The 19,896-nt window shown below is 37.1% G+C and overlaps 1 protein-coding gene across 3 annotated transcripts in view; it reads right to left on the bottom strand.

Moving 5' to 3' along the window:
* The window catches only part of FBXL4 (F-box and leucine rich repeat protein 4), an 83,366-nt gene that overhangs the window by 41,720 nt on the left and 21,750 nt on the right, over positions 1-19,896 (bottom strand). For all 3 annotated transcript variants that reach the window (XM_047101211.1, XM_047101213.1, XM_047101212.1), the window contains exons 4-5: positions 13,313-13,658; positions 5,048-5,292 (exon numbers count right to left, since the gene is read on the bottom strand). In XM_047101211.1, the coding sequence (XP_046957167.1) occupies positions 5,048-5,292; positions 13,313-13,658 (591 nt within the window). The remainder of the gene's footprint in view (positions 1-5,047; positions 5,293-13,312; positions 13,659-19,896) is intronic.

Here is a 19,896-nt window from a genome sequence, read left to right as displayed (position 1 = left end):
TCGGGCTCTGTGCTGACAGCTCAGAGCCTGGAGCCTGCTTCGGATTCTGTGTCTCCCTCGCTCTCTGCCCCTCCCTCCCCTACCCCTCTCTCTCACTGTCTCTCTCTCTCTCTCCCTCAAAAACGAATAAACATTAAAACATTTTTTTGAAATAAATAAATAATGACATACCTCTATTCACTGAATTGAACTCAGGCTCATCTATTCCTCAACTACTACTTTTTTTTTCTCTCTCGCTTTTTTTTTTTAATCTTTGTTTATTTTTGAGAGAGAGACAGAATGTGAGCAGGGAAGGAGCAGAGAGAGAGGGAGACACAAAATCCGAAGCAGGCTCCAGGCTCCGAGCTGTCAGCACAGAGCCCGATGTGGGGCTCGAACCCTCAAACCATGAGATCATGACCTGAGCCGAAGTCGGATGCTCAACCGACTGAGCCACCCAGGTGCCCCCCCTTTTTTTTTCTCTTAACCACAATTTCCTCCCTTACTAACTTATTTATATTGAGCTTTATAAGCTGCCTCAAATTCCACTTACGAAAATTTACTTGAAGAATTTACGTTTCCTCTATTCTTAAACAGACTAAATTCTATGGACTCAGGGTATTTTTCCTGTAGGTTAAACTATTCCTAAGAAATGGGACAAAATTAACAGTTCTACCTAGCTTTGGGTATAAATAACAGTTATAGGTGGTTCTTCGTATTTTTATAAACTAGCAACCTAGAAATGGATGTAGGGTTTCAGAGAACCTATCTTGATTTGATACCTCTACAAATATTTGAAGATTATAAAAGTTAAATGAGCATATTAACTCTTAAAATCTTTTGGCATCTTATCTCTTGAAGGTCTTCATTATTTGGCAAAGTACTTTGTTCTGTAATTCTTTCCCAAATTGGACTTGGAATACTTGGACATCCCTTTTCTCCTTACTCCCATTATTGAACTTTTCTCCTCTAAAGAATTTACAGGCCAATCAGCAGAAAACCAACCGGTTAACAGACTAGAAAACTTCCCAAATTGATTTAATGAATGGTAGAATTTGAAAGCACAATGAAGATAATGATCATGCCTGTACTACCTTTCTGACTTTCCCCATCTCTTTTATATTGCATATTTTCAGTGTGAGCAGATTAGTCAATATCCCTATACTCTGTTTTCCTGAACTTACAGGATCTACACTACCTAATTTTTCATGATCTCTCCAGTTCAAGAAGGGAGAAGTAGCAGCAGAGTCAGTTAATTAGCGGAACACAACTCTCGTTTCTTTCCTTAATGCTCCTCATTTAAATTTTATTTTAATGCATAATTACATGTATGTTTTTGTCTTGGTCATGTATTCATTCATCTCAATCGTGACACTGGTCACTCAAAATGAGAACTAAGTTTCTTTATTTCCTACAGCCTATTCATTCCACGGTGTGAATTCTCATAAAGTATTTCTTGATATTGGGGGTATTATGAGAAGACTTAATTTCACACGAACAATCCCAAACTAGGTCTCCTGCTATGAGAAAAGAAATAAATGGCTTATCCTTATGTGGTGAATTAATTTGTCCAGAGTAATGTAAGTACATAAGAAGTAACTTACTAAATGGTAACTTGCAGCCTAAAATAATAAAATCATATGAATGAATGATTTGAGTTTACTCATCAAAATAAAAGACACTAATCCTCACACTTGCCTGATGTATAAAGGTAAGGGGAGAATTAAACACAAATATCTATGGCTTCTGATTCCTAATTGTACATTTTGTTAGCTGACTCTCACTGAGTTTTATAAAATAGCATATTTAAGATAATCTTTAATCCCATGTAATTTGGAACATTATTTAATACATCTGATCCAAAATAAAGCCGTTAAAAACAAAACTTGTTGGCAGGGGAAAGAAGTCTTAAAGTTGTCTCCAATCTCTGGGAATTTGACATTCTAAAAGACAACTGTATAAAGCATAGGTAGGTAACTGAGTAAACAAATAAACAGGCAATGAGCTCTTTATCCCATAAAATTGTAGCTCTGTGTCAAAACATCTAATAAAGTTCTAGAAACTAGAAAGTATCCAAGAATGTTTTCTAAAGGAAACAATGAGAGGAGTCAGGGGTAAAAATCTCTGCATAGCTGAGGTGGAGATCAAGGTGATTAATTTGGGCAACTATCCGAAGAAAAATAGTAGTGGAAAAATAAACCTAAGGCTTTTTGAGCATCAGAGTGATATGATTAAGCCTCAGAGCACAAACAGGCAGGGGGGCAAAGAAATATCCAAGACTTTAGGGAACTGTATTATAAAAGAAAAGTGGAATTATAAAAGATGTGATTTTAATGAGTAATGATATGCATGAGCAGTACTTGAAGTTGCAAATCACAAATCTGGGGATAGAATAGGATTTTAATAACTGATTAAAACTTTTAAGTTCTTGTTATTCCGATTCAACCTATTTTCCTGCTCTTCTGAATAATATAAATTCCTAAAAAGTTCTTTGAAATCCAGTTAAACAGTTCCAACTTGTGAGGATAAGGTTTTTTGGCAACAAAAATAAATGGTATCAAACTTTTCCCAAAGACTTACTCATCATCACTGGTCTCTGGTTTAAAAATGTACTTTTTTTCTTTAAAGTATTATAAATAAGTCTTCTTCACAGTAATGAGCATAAATAGACCATACTTATTCATAGATTATTCATTAATAATCAAGCCATGAATATTTATTGTTTATTCTGGGAATGCTGCCTACAAGGCATAATGACTATCAATTCGGCAGTCAAGTCAAGGGGGCCAACAGCAATCAGTAGGCAAAACTCCAATATCTCCCACCCAGAAAAAGAATTCTCTCTTCTCTCCCTGGTATTTAAACTTTTTACTTTCTTAATGGGAACAAGGACTATGCTTAAAGGAATGCTATCAAGATTTATAGTTTTACTATCTGAAATACTACAGTAAAATATGGAAAACTTAAATGTATGTATATACCTTCGTGATTATTTAAACAGCCCCACAGCAACTAACATGGCTGAACTGAAAATGGAAGAGAAATTGCTAGAGAGAGAGTAGATTGGAGATTTAGTCTTGCAGATCTTTATCCCTTATGAGTCTAAAATTAAAAAGTAGCATTACTAAACTTTCTTCTTACAACTTATGTCTCTACTCATGCATCAGAATGAGCTACATAAAGGGAGTTTTAAAACAATGATTTAATATTACTGCTACATTTTACTCAGTATATCACGGTCATATGCAACATTTTGCCAAAGAAGCTGGGCTTCAGCTGTTCACCATCAATATTTTCTTTAATGTCTACACTCATTAGTTGTCATACTGTTATTTTATTAATTTTATTAATAAAAATATAGGATGTTTACATGTTTATCTTTATATCTTTATCATTTCTGTAGCCTAATGTAGGACTGTGTTCAACATCTCTTGATGTGGCCAACAACACTCACTATAATTCCTTATACACAAAGGGTGAAAACAAACAATAAATTCCCAGTAGTGGGAAACATTAAGGAAAGAGCTACAAGAGGAATGAAAATACCTGAAAGGTCCTAAGAATGTAAAATAATGCTTACTGACACAGTTATTCTAAGAGTCAGTTAGCCTTGATTTCTGACCTTAGGGCCTGCTCTAAATACCCACAGTTATCATTAAGCTCAGTTCTTGGTCCTATTAGCAGAGAGCACAATTTTCAAATGAAGCGTATGTATCCGGGCCAAGGGGAAGTAGAAAGGATTAAGCTGTGTTCCACTGGATTGCTGTCAAATGTCTAGCAATTTTTAAAATGTGGATTCTACAAAAATTCACCAGAATCACACTGCCAAAAAAGAAATGCCCATTTTTCTACCATAGACATCTTCTCTTAAGAAAATTCACATAATGGAAACCATTTTGTATACATAGCATGTTATAAAATCGTTATACCCTCTGACCCACCACACCATAATGTTTTATCGAAGAACTCCTTTCCCTGGCTCTATTTTTGGAGGAAAAGAAAGGAACTCGGTGCATCCATGGTTTCAACATGTGCCATAAGCCATCACTGCTTGTGTTTATTTTTTACTTTGATGCATAAACTATCAATATTAGCACTTTGAACACATTGTGACATTAGTTATCTCATCTGAATCTTATGCTATCAAATATTTATTTTTGGAACTGCATCTTTATTTTTATAGTCTAGTCAAGGGAAAACAAGGCTCAATATACAAATTTCTAATTCATAAACCTCTGTTTAAGAATGTATCCACTGAGGATGCGTGAAGGGAGAGCTGTTGTTCATTTTTAAATTCTAAAAACGGGACAGAAAATTATTCATTAATCAAAAATCACAGGTAATTTCCCCAAAGTTTCTACTCCTTCATTATTTAACTTAATGAAATGATGGGATTAGAGTGTAACATACAATGAGAATAACTCTCAGCAAGGTTAAGAGAAAAACACCTGTTTGTATCATAAGAAAAATTAATATGGCATTACTAAATGAATATGCACTTGTGCAAGCTTTCAAATGTTTAACAGGTGACATTTAATAGTAAGGAAACGAAATGCTTCAATAGAAAGGAGCAGAAACACCTGGGCAGGTCTGCAAGTGTGGTCGCCTACTTAGCATGCAATTGCATTTTCAACATAATTAGTTTAAATGAGCTTCTAAATTTGGGTGATGTATTGCACATGTAATTAAGATTTAATTAAAAATGTTCTATAATAAATTGTTTTCCATTTCTGACAAATCACATTAGAGAGGTGGATTTTGATTTGGAAATAGTTTTTAAAATGTGTTAATCATCTATGCCGAAAATATGAGAAAGAAAAAAAAAGGAGGGGGGCTCTGTTCAAAGTTACTTGGGATTTAAAACATATGAGGTAAAGGGAAGACTTTCCTTTTATCTCATTATAAAGTTTCGCTGAAGGGGATGAAGAAACTTACGTTTATAAGCAGAACACGACGATACACAGAATGGATCTCCTTTTTATTTCCGTATGGTATATGGTAGATACTTTCGGACTTTGGTTACGGAAAAGACCACGTAGTAACGACCGCAACAAGGCTTGGCACTAACCTGCTGAATCCTGCAACAGAGATGAAGCCCCTGTTCCCAGTCCAAGACAAGTTGAGCCACTGAACAAGGGTGCAGCGAGCCTGCAGAAATTCCAGAGAGGTGTCATTTAGTTTTGCCCAGTACGGCTGCAGATTGAGGTGGATGTACTGTAGAGGATCACAGCAGTGCTGGTTCAGTAGTTTGCAAGTCTGTGCTAGTCTACACAGGTCTGGCAGTGTAAGATGGTTCAGAATCAGTTGAATGAGCTACATCAAACAGAGAAACCAAGACCATCAGGACGGAGAAACAGTATCACGTAAGTACATCACATGGTCTAATAAAGAACAATCGTATCAAATTTGATGACAGCGTCTTCACATACTAGATAAACCAAGATTCATCCGAATTATCCAAATTAGAAGAAAGCATTCATGCATAAGACTATATGACATTTCAAAATTGTTTACAAGGTACTTCAAGTTCAGATTGACTACTCATTTTTTTCCAGTATAAACAATTTGGTAATCAATTTTTCATGGACTCAACATTTACTGAACATCTACAGCCCAACAAGCATGATTACAGAAGAGAGCTCCGACTTCCAGAGTTTTGCAGGGCCCAGTGGGAACTGGTTAGTGCAATAAGATGTTTTAATAGCTTCAAAAAAGAGGAGCACAGGCTGCTATGGAAGATAAGGCCTAACCTCGAAGGAAGAGTGTATTTGCACGAGGAAGGCTCAGCTTTAAAGGGCGAGAGGCAAACGAGGTGAGAGACTAGTTAGTGGTAGGGTCTGGGTTACTAAGAACTTGAATTTATTCTGAAAGCCAGAAGGAGTCTTGAAGGGATATAAACTGCAGAGTGACAGGGTCAGATTTGTGTTTGGAAAGCCCATTGCAGAGGGTACTACTGGAGGCAGGGAGGCAGGGAGGCAGGGAGGCAGAGAAACCGGTCAAGGAGCGATTACAGAATTCCCAGAGGAAAGAGAAACCACGGGCCTGCTAGCAGTGATGATGGAGTAGCACACGGATACAAAAAGTATTAAAGGGGAGAAATCCAAGGGATTTTTACCTCTAATTAAAATCGTTTTCCTCGAACTAGTTCAAGATTTGTTTTTTCTTGACGGTGCACAATTTGGGGTTTCTAAACTAATACTGTTGAATAGCCTATTCTGAACCAAGAAACACAAAGAAAAAAAAGACCAAATATTTGCTAAATGGTAAAAATCTTTAGATGAGAGAGAATATTGAGTTTCTTGCTTAACGCAGTATGTTTATCTAGCTACATTTTTGTTTTGCAAATATGCCCCTTAACCCAAATGATGTTCTTCTATTTATTTGACTACGTAAACCCAATACTAGTTTCAGGTCATAATTTCACTGTTTTAGGCCAAAAGATTACAAAATAGTGACAACATAATATTTAAAATAAGCATAAAGAGTGCATAAAGTATGAACACTGCTAACTAACATAAATATTGTGCTCCGTGAGGCTTGGAGGGTTTTTACTATTTATTTCTAAGACTGAATTAGACTTTAAAAATATTAAGAGTATGTGTTATAAAAAAAAACAGGGAAATATAAGGAAATTAAAAATTAGTCTAAAATCTCATCACCCTGATAACAGGTAAACTGCTGACATGTAAAATATTATACAAACAAAAAGAAAATTCGGGTAAAACATTAGAAAAACCAAACACTGAAGAAGGGTAGTATATGAGAAGTTTCTCCCTATCTATCCTCAAATCTAACAAACCCTCTCCCCATTGGTAAGCACTGTTCATTTTTCTGATCTCTTCCAGACAAGTATGCATGAATATGTATAAAATCCTATGTATGAATATGTATAAAATATGTATGAAATCCTATTTTGGATTTGCACTAAAAGCTATACCTTGCTTTTTTCATTTAATAATTTATCTTGTAGGCATCTTTTTATCTGCACATAGAAATCCACCCCATTCCTTTTTAAAGATGTGGCATACTATTCAACTAATTTCTCACTTACGGAGTTCCTGGGTTTTTCCCCATCGCAAATGATACTGCAGTATCATTGTGTGTGTGCATATTTGGCAAAATTTGCAAAAATACCTCAGGGTAATTGCCCTTCAGAGCATCAATTTACTACAAACAGTGTAAAAAAGTACCCATTCACGGATGTCCTAGACAGTACTGGTGTCAATGCTTTAAATTTTGCCATTCTGAAAGCAAAAAAGGAAGAAACAAGAACAAAATAGTGTGACACTGTTGTTTTTTATTGCTGTCCTTTTTTTGTTTTTACTACAGAAATGTAACCCTTTGCCAAGGGAGTTGCCAAAGTTTCTTTCTTTTCTTCTGATCTGTTTCTGGATTCTATTGTTCCATTTATTTATTCATTATTTCTCTCTTATCAATAGCCCTGTGAGTCAAATGAGTTTTGTTCTAATTTTTTAAGTTTATCTGTGGGAGTGCATTGGATTGTTTGGTTGCAAATGAGACTCTATCTTCTTCTTTGTTGACCCACAAATATCAGTCCTATAGCTTCATAATATGCTCTGTTATCTGGTGGGACTAGTGCCCCCCTCTAGCACTCTTCTCTTCCAGAATTTTCCTGAGTATTTTCATGTTTTTTTTCAGGTGAACTTTTCAATTAAAGAACAAAAATTCTGTTTGTGTTTTAATTGGGACTTCATTGAATACATGAAGGAAAACTGACATCTTTACTTCATTGTATCTTCTTATTCAAGGGCATGGGATGATTTATCATTTAATGATCTTTTATGTTCCTTGAGTTTCTAAAGCTATTGACTTTTGTCTATTAACTTTGTAACCTGCCAACTTTACTTATTGTTCTTAATAGTTTTTAGTCTAGTCTCTGAAGTATTCTAGTACAGAATCCTATCATCTAAAAAATGATGATGATTTTAAAGCCTCCTTTCCAAAAATTATGCCTTTTCTTTCTCACATCTTCCAGCATTGGCTAGTACTTCCAGAACAATGTTAAGTAACATTGTTGTCTTGTTCCTGGCTTTAATTTAAATGTGAGCCACAAATGTGATACACATATATAATTTCAAATTTTTAGTAAATATATTTTTTTAAGTCAAAAGACTATAGTTAATAATACTCTATTGTAGGGGCGCCTGGGTGGCGCAGTCGGTTAAGCATCCGACTTCAGCCAGGTCACGATCTCGCGGTCCGTGAGTTCGAGCCCCGCGTCGGGCTCTGGGCTGATGGCTCAGAGCCTGGAGCCTGTTTCAGATTCTGTGTCTCCCTCTCTCTCTGCCCCTCCCCCGTTCATGCTCTGTCTCTCTCTGTCCCAAAAATAAATAAACGTTGAAAAAAAAAATTAAAAAAAAAAAATAATACTCTATTGTATACTTGAAGGTTGCTGAGAGTAGATCTTAAGCATTTTCAACACAAACAAAAAACGAGAAATAACGATGTGAGGTGATATATGTGTTACTTATCTCGATCTTGGTAATCGTTCTACAATGTATATGTATATGAAATCATCATGTTGTACACTTTACATATATACAATTATATTAGCCAATTATTCCTTAATGAAGTTAAGAATAAAGGCAAAGGAACAGGTAACATTAAATATATTTAATAACATATTAAAAACGATCATTTCAACATGTAAATCAATATAAAATTACTGAGATATTTTATTCTTTTTTTTTGTATGAAGTCTTTGAAATCTTGTATTTTACATTTTCAGCACATCTCAATTCAGACCAGCCATATTTCAAGTGCTCAATAGTACATGTGGCTAGTGGCTACCATATTGGATAATGCATTTCTAGTGTTCGATAATTAAGTATGTTAGCTTTTGGTTAATGATATTTGGTAGTAGACAATTACTACCATATAGCTTAACAAGGTATTTATTTTTTTAACAGAGATGGATTAAAAATGTGGATATCTGTCCAGCTGTCATTTGTCAACCAATTTTGTATATCCACTAAGATGATATAGGATTTTTCTCCTTTGACCTAGTACTATGGTATTATTATATAATTCTCTGATACCAAAACACTCTTGAATTCCAGGAATACATGCTGAATGATTTTATTGTATTATCTTTCAAAATAAGTCTATTTATTTTATTTGTTTGCTGAAGTACAATTGGTCTGTGGTATTTTTAGGTACTATAATGTTATACTGGCTTCATTAAAAAGTTGAAAACTTTTCTTTTTCTTTATGCCATGAAATAATTTAAATAATATAGGATTTATCTGTTTCTTAAATGTTTGAAAGAACCTATGAGCCACCTGGACTTGGCAATAGTAGGACCTTAAATATTTGTAGAATGAATTAAAAATCCATTGGTTTAACTATAATATTAAAAGTTATTTCAAGAGAATTTGTAAAGGCAGTTAGTGCAAAAAGGCATTAAAAATTAAGTATATCTCTGTATCAGAGGATCAATAATTTACTTTTTCCAGATGATTTGTAATTTAAATAATACCCAGCAATTTCTGGCATTGTTCCAAACAAAAGTCACCAATATGAAAAGATGTATATTTTGTGTGAAAACATTCTATGGTAACTTAATATTACATTTTAAGCAAATATCCAAATAGAAAAAGAATAATGAAAAGTCACTGAGACCATGACACTGACATGTGAAAATGCACTTTGGGATTTTGATTAAATGAGAGATAACTGGTTTCAGGCCTACAGGAGAATACCCATTAATCATTATTTGTCTAGTGTCTATAAAAACATGTTTTCATACAGGGGTATCCCAGCATGAAGTACCATTTGCTACCACAGTGAGTGCAGGATGTGATGTTGGCAAGGGCTCAATTGTGCCCTTATTTTCAACTGTGGAAACACTCACTTGATATATTTAAATGTTGGGGTTTTTTTCACTTTAAAAAATTTAGATTATCTTAAAAATAATTTGGGTAATTTTTTTTTTTTAATTTCTCCTTTTAGTCACCGTGAGATCGTTCAGTGTTCTGCAGCATTAACTCTCTATGCAATGTACTCTGCTTTCATCATGGCTGGTTAATGTTCTCAGGACTACAGATTCTGTCCCTCACCTTCTCCCACGTGCCCTTGTTGTATTGACCAAACCCCTTGCCTGCATTGGAAGCTTTCCCTCTCTACTGCCTCCTTTCCTTCAGCCTAGAAACATGCTGAAACCTCTCCCAAACTGCATCACAAACAGAAAACTTCTTAATCTGCTGCTTCCTCCACCATTTGTCTTTTTCCTTTTAGAAGGCAAGTTAGAACAGATAATACCTCTAATTCATACTCTCCTTCATTTTGATATGCCTTTTTTGAGTGCCATACAAAGGGGTGGAGTGTTAGTCAAGATGACAATATTATTCATTATTGGCGGACAGTCTTATCCATGTTACAGCCCCCAAAGTATATTAACAGAAGTATTTTTCTGCTTATACTCAGAGTAAACAGTTTTTGTCTCTGCTTCTTTCTCCCTCCTTTATGCCTTAACCAAATATGGCAAGGTTTTCTCATCCCTCACCTATGTTCATGGCTCCACTGAACCGATAACAGTAAAGGATTATCAAAGATGTCCCAATAACCAAAACCTGTGGGCACTTGTAACTTAGCTCTCTGCAGCCATGTGGCTGACTAGGTCCTTTTTGTGTTTTTTAGGCCTCCTGTTGCTTTGCTTTTAAGACTCTCTCATTGTTATCCCAAGCGCCTTTTCTGACAGGTCTTCTCTATGAGATTCTTAGATGTTAGTATTCCCAGAATTCTGCCCTTGGCCCTTGATTCCCACTCTACAGAATGTCACCAGTTAATTTTATCTACCATGATGCCCCTCTCCTCTTTCAAGTGGACTCACTCAAATGTAAACTCAGACCTCCCTCCTGCATTTCAAACTGAAACACTAACTGCCTACTGTCCTCAACCAGACAGCGGAGATGCTTTGATGAATCACAGGCACCTCAAAGTCAGTATATCCTTCCCACCTTCACCCACTGTTTTATGATTAATGGCATGTCCATCCACTTAGTCATTTCAACCAGAAACCTAAAAGGGTCTCTGATGTTCTGCTTCGTCTGTAGATAAACGTTTACTACTTTCAATTCCTACCTCCTGATCTCCGGACTATTTCTCCTACTCATCTCCCTTCCAAATCTTCCAATATCCAGGCTTCATCATTTTTTGCCAAAATTACGGCAGTAGTTTCCTAACTGGTGTCCCTGCTTCCTCACCCTGACCTCCTCTTGCCCTATTCTTCATTTACCAACACAGTTATCTAAGATAGAAATCTCATTTTGTTATTCTCATTTTTAAAATAAATAAAATAAAACCTTCAATGTTTCCCTAATGACCACAGAAAAGGTTCACTCTCTTGTTTATAACATGACACATATGAAAGATGAAATTTACATGAAGGCCAAACACCTGGGCAATTATTCTAATTGTGGGCCAAATGGGTGTGCAAAAATGCCTACATATCGTGGATGATTCCTGGAATGTTAGCTATTCCACACCATTCTCTCCCATTCAGAAAAGCATTATGAATACAAGACAACACAAGAAAGTGAGTGTGAAACTATTACAGGTATAATCTTGGATCTGCTCTAATTTTTCATCAAAAGTAAACTGATGCAGCAGTGATGCAGGCCGCATACTGCCAATGCTAGACTGTCCCAATCACTGTCATCTACACGAATGGTGTCCTGGGGAGTCAGGCACCGAGGCAGTCCTAAGCCTCCATCCAATTTCATCCTCTGCAGCCATCTTGTTCCCAAACGGGTTACAAAGTTATACTTCCTCTCCCCTCTGTACATTCTCTTCCCTCTGCTGGAAGTTCCCCTCAGGTGTTCATTTGAATGCTACGTGTCAGCATTTTATCAGGTCTGGATAAAATTCAAACAAACACTGTTCAAATGTATTGGCCAAATTTAAGTTTCTATTTTGTAGTTTTAGGAAATGGGTGAGAATCAAATAAGTGCTTTTGTTTCTTCCTGATGAACTGTTCCCACTGCTGTGAGGACAGCTGCTCCTTGAAGCCCTGGGGAACAACACTGTCAGCACCCTACCCTCCTCTCTTTCCCCAGCTCAACTCTTCCTTCACCTTTCCCCAGTCCTCCCATTAAGGGCCAGAGGGTCTTGTCCGATCCGTGAAGCTTTCTTTCTGTAACACAAGACTTGACCTAGACGGCCTGGGTGGGGTCCTGTTCGTGGCTTACTGACTCAATTACCTTGGATCCTTCGCTTCATCTTTATGTGGCAACTCTAGCTACTTCGCAGGACACGACAGCATTTTAACCGCAGAATGGTGCACAGGCATTGTAGTAACCATTAGGCTTTCAAGAGACTATCTTGCTGTTCTATGCAAGTTAAGCTACTTGTGTTACTACCGTGAAAGCTGAAATACCCACCAATTTGGAAGGCGGCCAGTTTAAATTGGCTAAAATTTGCATTATAAACACAATAAACACAAAAAACACCATTTTTCTTAAAAAGTTTTGGTTACATTATTTTTAGCCACACACAGCAGTTTGTCAGCAGGGGATAGAAATGCCTGGTAGGATCCCCCACCACCAGGGGGTGTGCTTCTGGCATATGATGCCTCGGGGCCAGGGACGCTAAACATACTGCAGAAAGGTGCCTGCAAAGACACACTGAAAACAAGACTTTAAGTAAAGGCACTCTGCACCTGCCTAGACCAAAAATTTCAGCTAGCCAGAAGGATATAAAAGAGAATTGGTATAGAAGCATAAAGGAGACTTGGAGAAACTGTGGACTATCAAAGAGAACAGGCATCCTTCTCATGGTCTTATTAATACTCTAATGCACAACAAAGCGGTAAAATTACTTAACACAATTTTGTCCAGCTTTTTCAAAGTCAAAATACAGGTGACCCTTGAACTACAGCAAGGGTTAAGAGTGTCAACCTCCCCTCCACCAGTCGAAAATCCATATATACTTCTGACTTCCCCAAAAGTCAACTACTAATAGCCTACTGTTGACTTGAAGCCTTACAGATAACATAAACAGTCAAGCAACACATTCTGTATGTTAAACATAGTATGTACTATATTCTTAAAGTGACGTAAGCTAAAGAAATTGTTAAGAAACTCCTGAGAAAAACACATGTATCATACTATACTATAAAAAAACCTATATCTAAGTGTACCCACATAGTCCAAACCTGTGTTGTTCACAGGTTGGCTGTATATGATACATGAGATTATGTACACCATACCAATGTTTCTATTTTTCTGATATCTAGCAAAATAAACATTAATACCTAAACATTTAAAAATTATAGTGTTATGTCCAATATTGCTACTGATTATCTTTGGCTTACCTCATAAGGCAGTTTATCAAAATATCCATTATTTGGCCCTTCCCTGAGGGCAGTACTGCTAAACTTTTTGTTAAGACTGTCCATTCCACAACCGTCCTTTTCTTCATAGTCATCATCTTCTAGATCATTCATGTCAATAAGTGAAGTCTTGAGAGAAAGCACTGGCTTGTCCTTCGTACCATGTAACACGACTGCATCTAATTCGGTGTAATAATCCAGAAGAGAACTATTTACTTCCAGCCGTATAAGGTTTGTGGGAAAATTTATCTGCTTAATACAAGGTTTAAACTGGCGAGCCTGGGAAGCATTCACCTTCGTCGGTCTCTCTGACCAAAGAATCTCCCATCTGCCAAAGAAAGAAACTTACCTATAATACACTTTAGAATGAGATTTACTGTTACCTTAAGGTTATGGCCCCACGCCCAAAACGTTATAGTGTGACACACAAAGGTATTAAATAAGGTGAACAGAATCAAACACAAGTGTTGTTTCCCGGATGTAAACAAATTTATAAACTAAATGTCACAGACCTTGAAATATTTGTACTACTTGAATTATTTTCCTAACGTCCTAGAAAGTACTTTTTTGCAAATTCCGTATCAGTCAGTCAGAAACTGGAAGAGCTAGCGTTACATGAAGAACACCACTCAGTTTTAAAGGAAAAGGATACCTGAAGTCAGAATGAGGCACACAGGAGGAATTAAGCTCTGTTGTGTACATGTCCTAAAACCAACAGTGGAAACAAAAATGATCATCTTGTCACCCCAAGCTCTCCTTTTCCAGCTTCTCCATTTCTGTTACTGGCGTCACACAAACTCAACACTTCCATTATCTTTGATTTTCTATTATCGAGTCATTAAGTTTTGTCAAATTTTTCATGAAAGCATCCTTTTTCTATGCTCTTCTTCTAAATTCTCATTGTTCTCCTCTTTTAGTCATCTGAGTGTGGTCTCTATCTGGCAAGTACCTAACACATAACAGATAAATAATATCTTCTCTACTCCTCCAAAACGAACTCTACTTTCCAGCCAGATTAATCATTACCTTCCAGATAATAAACTTATTTCTGCTTTTGTGTCTTTGCTCATGTTGTCTCCCCACAAAGAAATGCCCAGTTTGCAATTATCTGCCCATCTCTTCTTCAAGGCCCAACTCAGATTCCATCTCTTCATAGAAGTCTCCTAATAAAACTAATCTCCCAAATTATGTAAAGATTCTTTATAACCTAGGATCATCAGATATGTAATATTCTTCCACATGTGTCACAAGTAACCATTTCTCTAATACTCTTTCCAAATACATCAGAAAACAATTAGAAACACAGATAAAAAAAATACTTCAATAAAAATCTTTCCATTTCTAATTATTGACTTTAGCTACAGAATTTTTTTTTAATAATTTTTTTTTTTTGAGACATAGACAGAGCATGAACGGGGGAGGGTCAGAGAGAGAGAGAGGGAGACACAGAATCTGAAACAGGCTCCAGGCTCTGAGCTGTCAGCACAGAGCCCGACATGGGGCTTGAACTCACGGACCGTGAGATCATGACCTGAGCCAAAGTCGGACACTCAACCGACTGAGCCACCCAGGCGCCCCTACAGAATTTTTTTAATACAGATTTTATGTCAAGACTAAGAATATTTTTAAATCTGAATACATACTACAAACTGCTTTCAAAGAAGCTTATGCTAATAGTATACAAGAATGACTACTGAAAGTATTATTTATTTTTTTTCTCTTTTTTTTTTTTAAACGTTTTATTTATTTTTGAGACAGGGAGAGACAGAGCATGAACAGGAGAGGGTCAGAGAGAGGGAGACACAGAATCCGAAACAGGCTCCAGGCTCTGAGCTGTCAGCACAGAGCCCGATGCGGGGCTCGAACTCACGGACCGCGAGATCATGACCTGAGCTGAAGTTGGCCACTTAACTGACTGAGCCACCCAGGCGCCCAGTATTATTTATTTTTAAAAACAATCTCTAATTTCATGGTAAGCCATATCTCCACATGACAATTTATAATTCCCTGATTACTAAGAATACTTAAAATATTTTCATAAACTTATTAATCATATGAGGGTTTTCTTCCTCTAATATATTGCCAGTTCATTTCCTTGGCCCAGTGACCTATTAAGATTTAAGTAGAAACTGATTACGGTAAGACATTTAGGAAACTGAAATAGACAAAAAAGTGTGAGTCATCAACATGTAGGTACCCTCATGGTCTTTAAGCCAAGATGGCAGCAAGAAGGGCATACGGGGAATGGAGAAAGGAAGCATGATCATATCTACCTGTGGGAATAAAAGCACACAGCAGAAGCTCACAGGGATCATAGTAAACGGATCACTACCCACTATAGTAGGAACTTTCGCACTTACTAGAAGCTTTAAAATCACCTCATAGTTGCTACTTTTGCTGGTTCTTTCCTGAAAATTAGAAATAAAACTCATCAAACACAAAGAGCCTGTGAGTCCCGTATCTGGAGACAACATGAGAGTTAAGAGTGGAGAGACAGGTCCCACTCTATGACCCACCTTGACAAACTGGGGAAGAGTTCTATTCTAAGGAGTAGAGCAGGTTGTGGCGGGTATAAAAGGAAAGGAAAGCAGGCTGGGCATCTTCCTCTTCCTGTGACATGGCAGTCAAGCACACTTGGAATGCCAGCCTAGACCTGGGCACCCCTACAGATTAATCGCAAAACTCTTGAGGGTTCCTAACAGTTCTGATTTGAACAATCTCACATAAACTTATGCATTTACATAAATGCATGTAAAGGAACTGACGTATGAATCATTTAAAACCATGCTGGTAGGAAAATGCATTCCTAATTTTGAACAGTATATTTCCACGAATCAGGAGGTAAACAGTTTTATTCATTCTTTTGTTGCTATGGCAAAATGACATCAGATGATGTTAGAGAAATGTCTCATGTCTAGGAAAGAAGGACCAGTCAGGACCCTTTGAAATAACTGCCTGTACTGGTTCACAACACATGTGATCTTAAACCCAGTCTGTTTTATTATTTAGCTTCAATGAGGAGCTTTTATGAAGCTTAACAGGAAACACTGAAAATGTGACATATAAATCATCTGTGCCAGATCCTTTGCAATAAATAAATACAGCTAATACATGCTCTTCATGTGCAGTTTGAACTGCGCTATAATGTAAATTACATTATAAATGTACAAATATAAGCTTAAAGAAAAGCATTGACTAGAGCAGCAATATTCTATGTTAATAAGGTATTAATCTACCAAAGTCTTCCTTACCTACTCTGCAGAATGGACAAGGCTAGATGATGCTTCAAATTGACTTCCTTAACTTTTGTGGTATATCAGGATTAATGCTATTTTAGCATCACTTTCGCTTTTCCATATAGCATGAATATTATATATTTACCTATACATATAACTTAAGTTGTAAATGTGACAGTATACTTAAAGGAGAACATCATCATCATCTTATCAGTGTTTAGAAATATTTAAAAATATGTCTAAATATAAAAACTTTCAAGTATCTAAATTGGTTATTTATATTTCACTTTTGTCTTGATAACCTAAAAAGTAACAAAAAATTATGAAAAGAAAAATTATTTTATAGGTCTGTGGCCAACTGAATTAAGTTAACATTAACTATGAGATCAATCAAATTGATCCTGAGGTGTGTGCATTAAAGTGAATTTTTATTTAAAATTTCTTAATAGAACTAGAATGTATTATTTCAAAGTTAGCAAGAGAAAGGTATCTATTTTATCCAACAAGAAAATATGCCAGTATTATTTTATTCTGGAAAACTAAAACCAGAATCTTAAAACCTAGTCCATGAAAACAAGCAAATACAAACAAATGTACATGTGCACACGTGTGGGTGTACGTACACACACACACACACACACACACACACACACACACACTATTCTGTGAGATAGCCCCAACTCCTTTAATCCTCTAGACTTAGGACAGCATTAACAAAATTAAACCGCTTTAAATTGTGCTCCATAGTCCACATATTTAAGTGTTTACTATATATGCTCACACACTGTATATATCTACCAGACAAGTCTGACCAACTCTAAATGCCCTATGTAAGTATTTTAAATCTACACTATCGCGTATGCAGGATTCAGCTCTGAATCCCATTCTGGCTGCACTTTAGAACACTTAATTCTGGGATGGTAACCAATAACATTCACTTCACCAGCCCACTTATTTCCCTTTCTGTTGATGGTACTGAACGCCTACCATGTGTCCAGTTCTTAGAAACAAAGAAACAAACCACTCCTTCTCTGCTGTTGATCTCGTTTCCCCATTGAGAAAGGCCCTCCAAGGCTCCCAGGAAGCAACAGGTAAACCAAAAGAGAGAGAGAGATGTTCACCAATGGAAACCAGAGAAAGCAAGTTTTCCAACATATTTAGGTTGGAAGTCAAGCACACAGATGCAAAAAGCTTTCCTATAACCAAAATTTCTCCTGGTTAGTAAGCATATGTAGTAGTCAGCACAAAGACAGTTCTCTTGGCAACACTGCTCCATTTCACCAGCTGAAAGTAAATGGATAGAAGAGGAAAACCAACAAGAATAAAAGAAAAGGATTCCGATAGTATACCTACTCATTCCCTGCCTCCCAGCCTATCTCTAATTGGAACTAACTAGCATCTGCTTTAAGAACCAACCACTTTAGGGCCTGGCGACTTCCATGACAAAATCATGCTTCTTGGCCTACAAAATCAGGACTAGACTATGACCAATTTGGGAAACTGTTACTTAAGCAACTTCCTTTGGCAGCAAATTCTCTATGTGACAGCCACTTTCTTTTCCTCTCCTTTCTTAACTTCAGTATTATATAATTAAATGCTTTCTTTTAACGCTCAAAAAAAAAAAAATCCACACCACTAAATTTTATCCCCAAATAACTTTATTCCAGTCAGTTTCTTTAACAGGACCTCAATTTGTCATTTTCTTTCTCCTCTTTTTCTGTCTCTCTCTTCCAATGTGTAACCCTGTACTAGCCTTTTTCTGACTCTTACACAAGCATCCAGTAAGATCTTATCCCCAGGACCAGGACACCGTGTAGTACCTATTTTCTTTTCTCTTAATAGGGCAGTAGGCAAGAAGTCAGAAGACTCTGAGATCTTACAGAACTACCTGTAACTTATCTACTTCATTCACTGAACAAAGAAATCAACCAGACGAAATGGGGAAAGACCGCTTTTGAATTTTGAATGTTCCGGGACTACAAGTCCATTTCCTGCAAACAAATTCCTGAACGACTCCAACACACTCCCTTGTTTGCTAACTCTTAAGATAGGCATAAAACCATGTACTCAATTAAAATATTAGGTAGTAGAGTCCAGTGGTTCCCAAATAACAGCGCGTGATGGAGATTTCCATGAATAAATGTGAAAAATAAGGAATGTATTGGTAAAAAGTTAGACAGGGAAGGAGTCAAACCATAAGAGACTCTTAAAAACTGAGAATAAACTGAGGGTTGATGGGGGGTGGGAGGGAGGGGAAAGTGGGTGGTGAGCATTAAGGGCACCTGTTGGGATGAGCACTGGGTGTTGTATGGAAACCAATTTGACAATAAATTTCATATTTAAAAAATATGCACAAATATACATGTAAAATGCCAACCATTCTTTAAGATTCTGATCATGCTAATTTCTCAGTATAAACTGAGGTTTCTTTTATGACATGATGGTGATGACAAATGATGTATTCCATTTGTTTGTGTTTTTAACGCATACTTACTTAGCAAAGTAAATAATGTGACAACCTGTATCAGTTTTTATGATCATTTTTATTATGTTTACTAGTTTAAGACCGCCAGCTTTCTCTCCCTGTATTCCACTTAGACCTCCTGGTCAGTTCTGTGTGCCCACCTTCCACATCTCCTTGCTTTGCTCCTAAGGGCCTCCACCCGCATCCTTCTTCAAAGTACAGTCTCTCCATCCAGAGGGTAGCATGTGCCTAAGAGACTTCCATTCCCCTTCCCACTCCCCTGGCCACAGCCCAAGACAGGTGCGGGAGTATAAGAGCCCACCTCCCTAATAACTTTTCCTCCAGGCAGACTGAGACTTCATGTGAAAGCGCCTCCTTGCCTGACTTCTTCCTCTCCCTAGTTCTCCTGGCTTCTCCAGGAGCACTTCCAGAGCAAAGCAATTGCATAACAGCAGTCTTGAAGGTCTGCTTCTGGAAAACTGGATCCAAGAGCCCTGCGATTCCCAAAGCGTGGTAACCACTGGGCTAGATCTTAAGAATGGCACTTACACGCTTGTGGCCCCTCACTAGCTTATTCTCTGCACTCTTGAACCTTTGTCAGAAAGTTCTTCAAACACCCAGATCTCATGTCATGATTTCGCCTTTGCATGTGTGGTTCTCTCTGTACCTCTCCCATCCAAACTAAAGCCTCACTCAACCTTCGGCTCTCGGTTAAGTTACTTCCTCAGGGAAGACTTCTCTGAGCCCCACAGCTGAGGTCTTCCCACCACCAACACACGCTCCCTGTGATCTTATGGTCTTCTTCCAGACTGACCTACAACAACTCAAAGAACAAGAGCCATGTTTGTCTGGTTCTTTGTTTTGTT

The sequence above is a fragment of the Lynx rufus genome, unplaced genomic scaffold (genome assembly GCF_022079265.1).
Source record: "Lynx rufus isolate CCGP_SWC_20201006 ecotype Redwood Valley unplaced genomic scaffold, mLynRuf1.p SCAF_6, whole genome shotgun sequence".
Taxonomy (NCBI): domain Eukaryota; kingdom Metazoa; phylum Chordata; class Mammalia; order Carnivora; family Felidae; genus Lynx; species Lynx rufus.
This window is presented reverse-complemented; position numbering and strand designations above follow the sequence as displayed.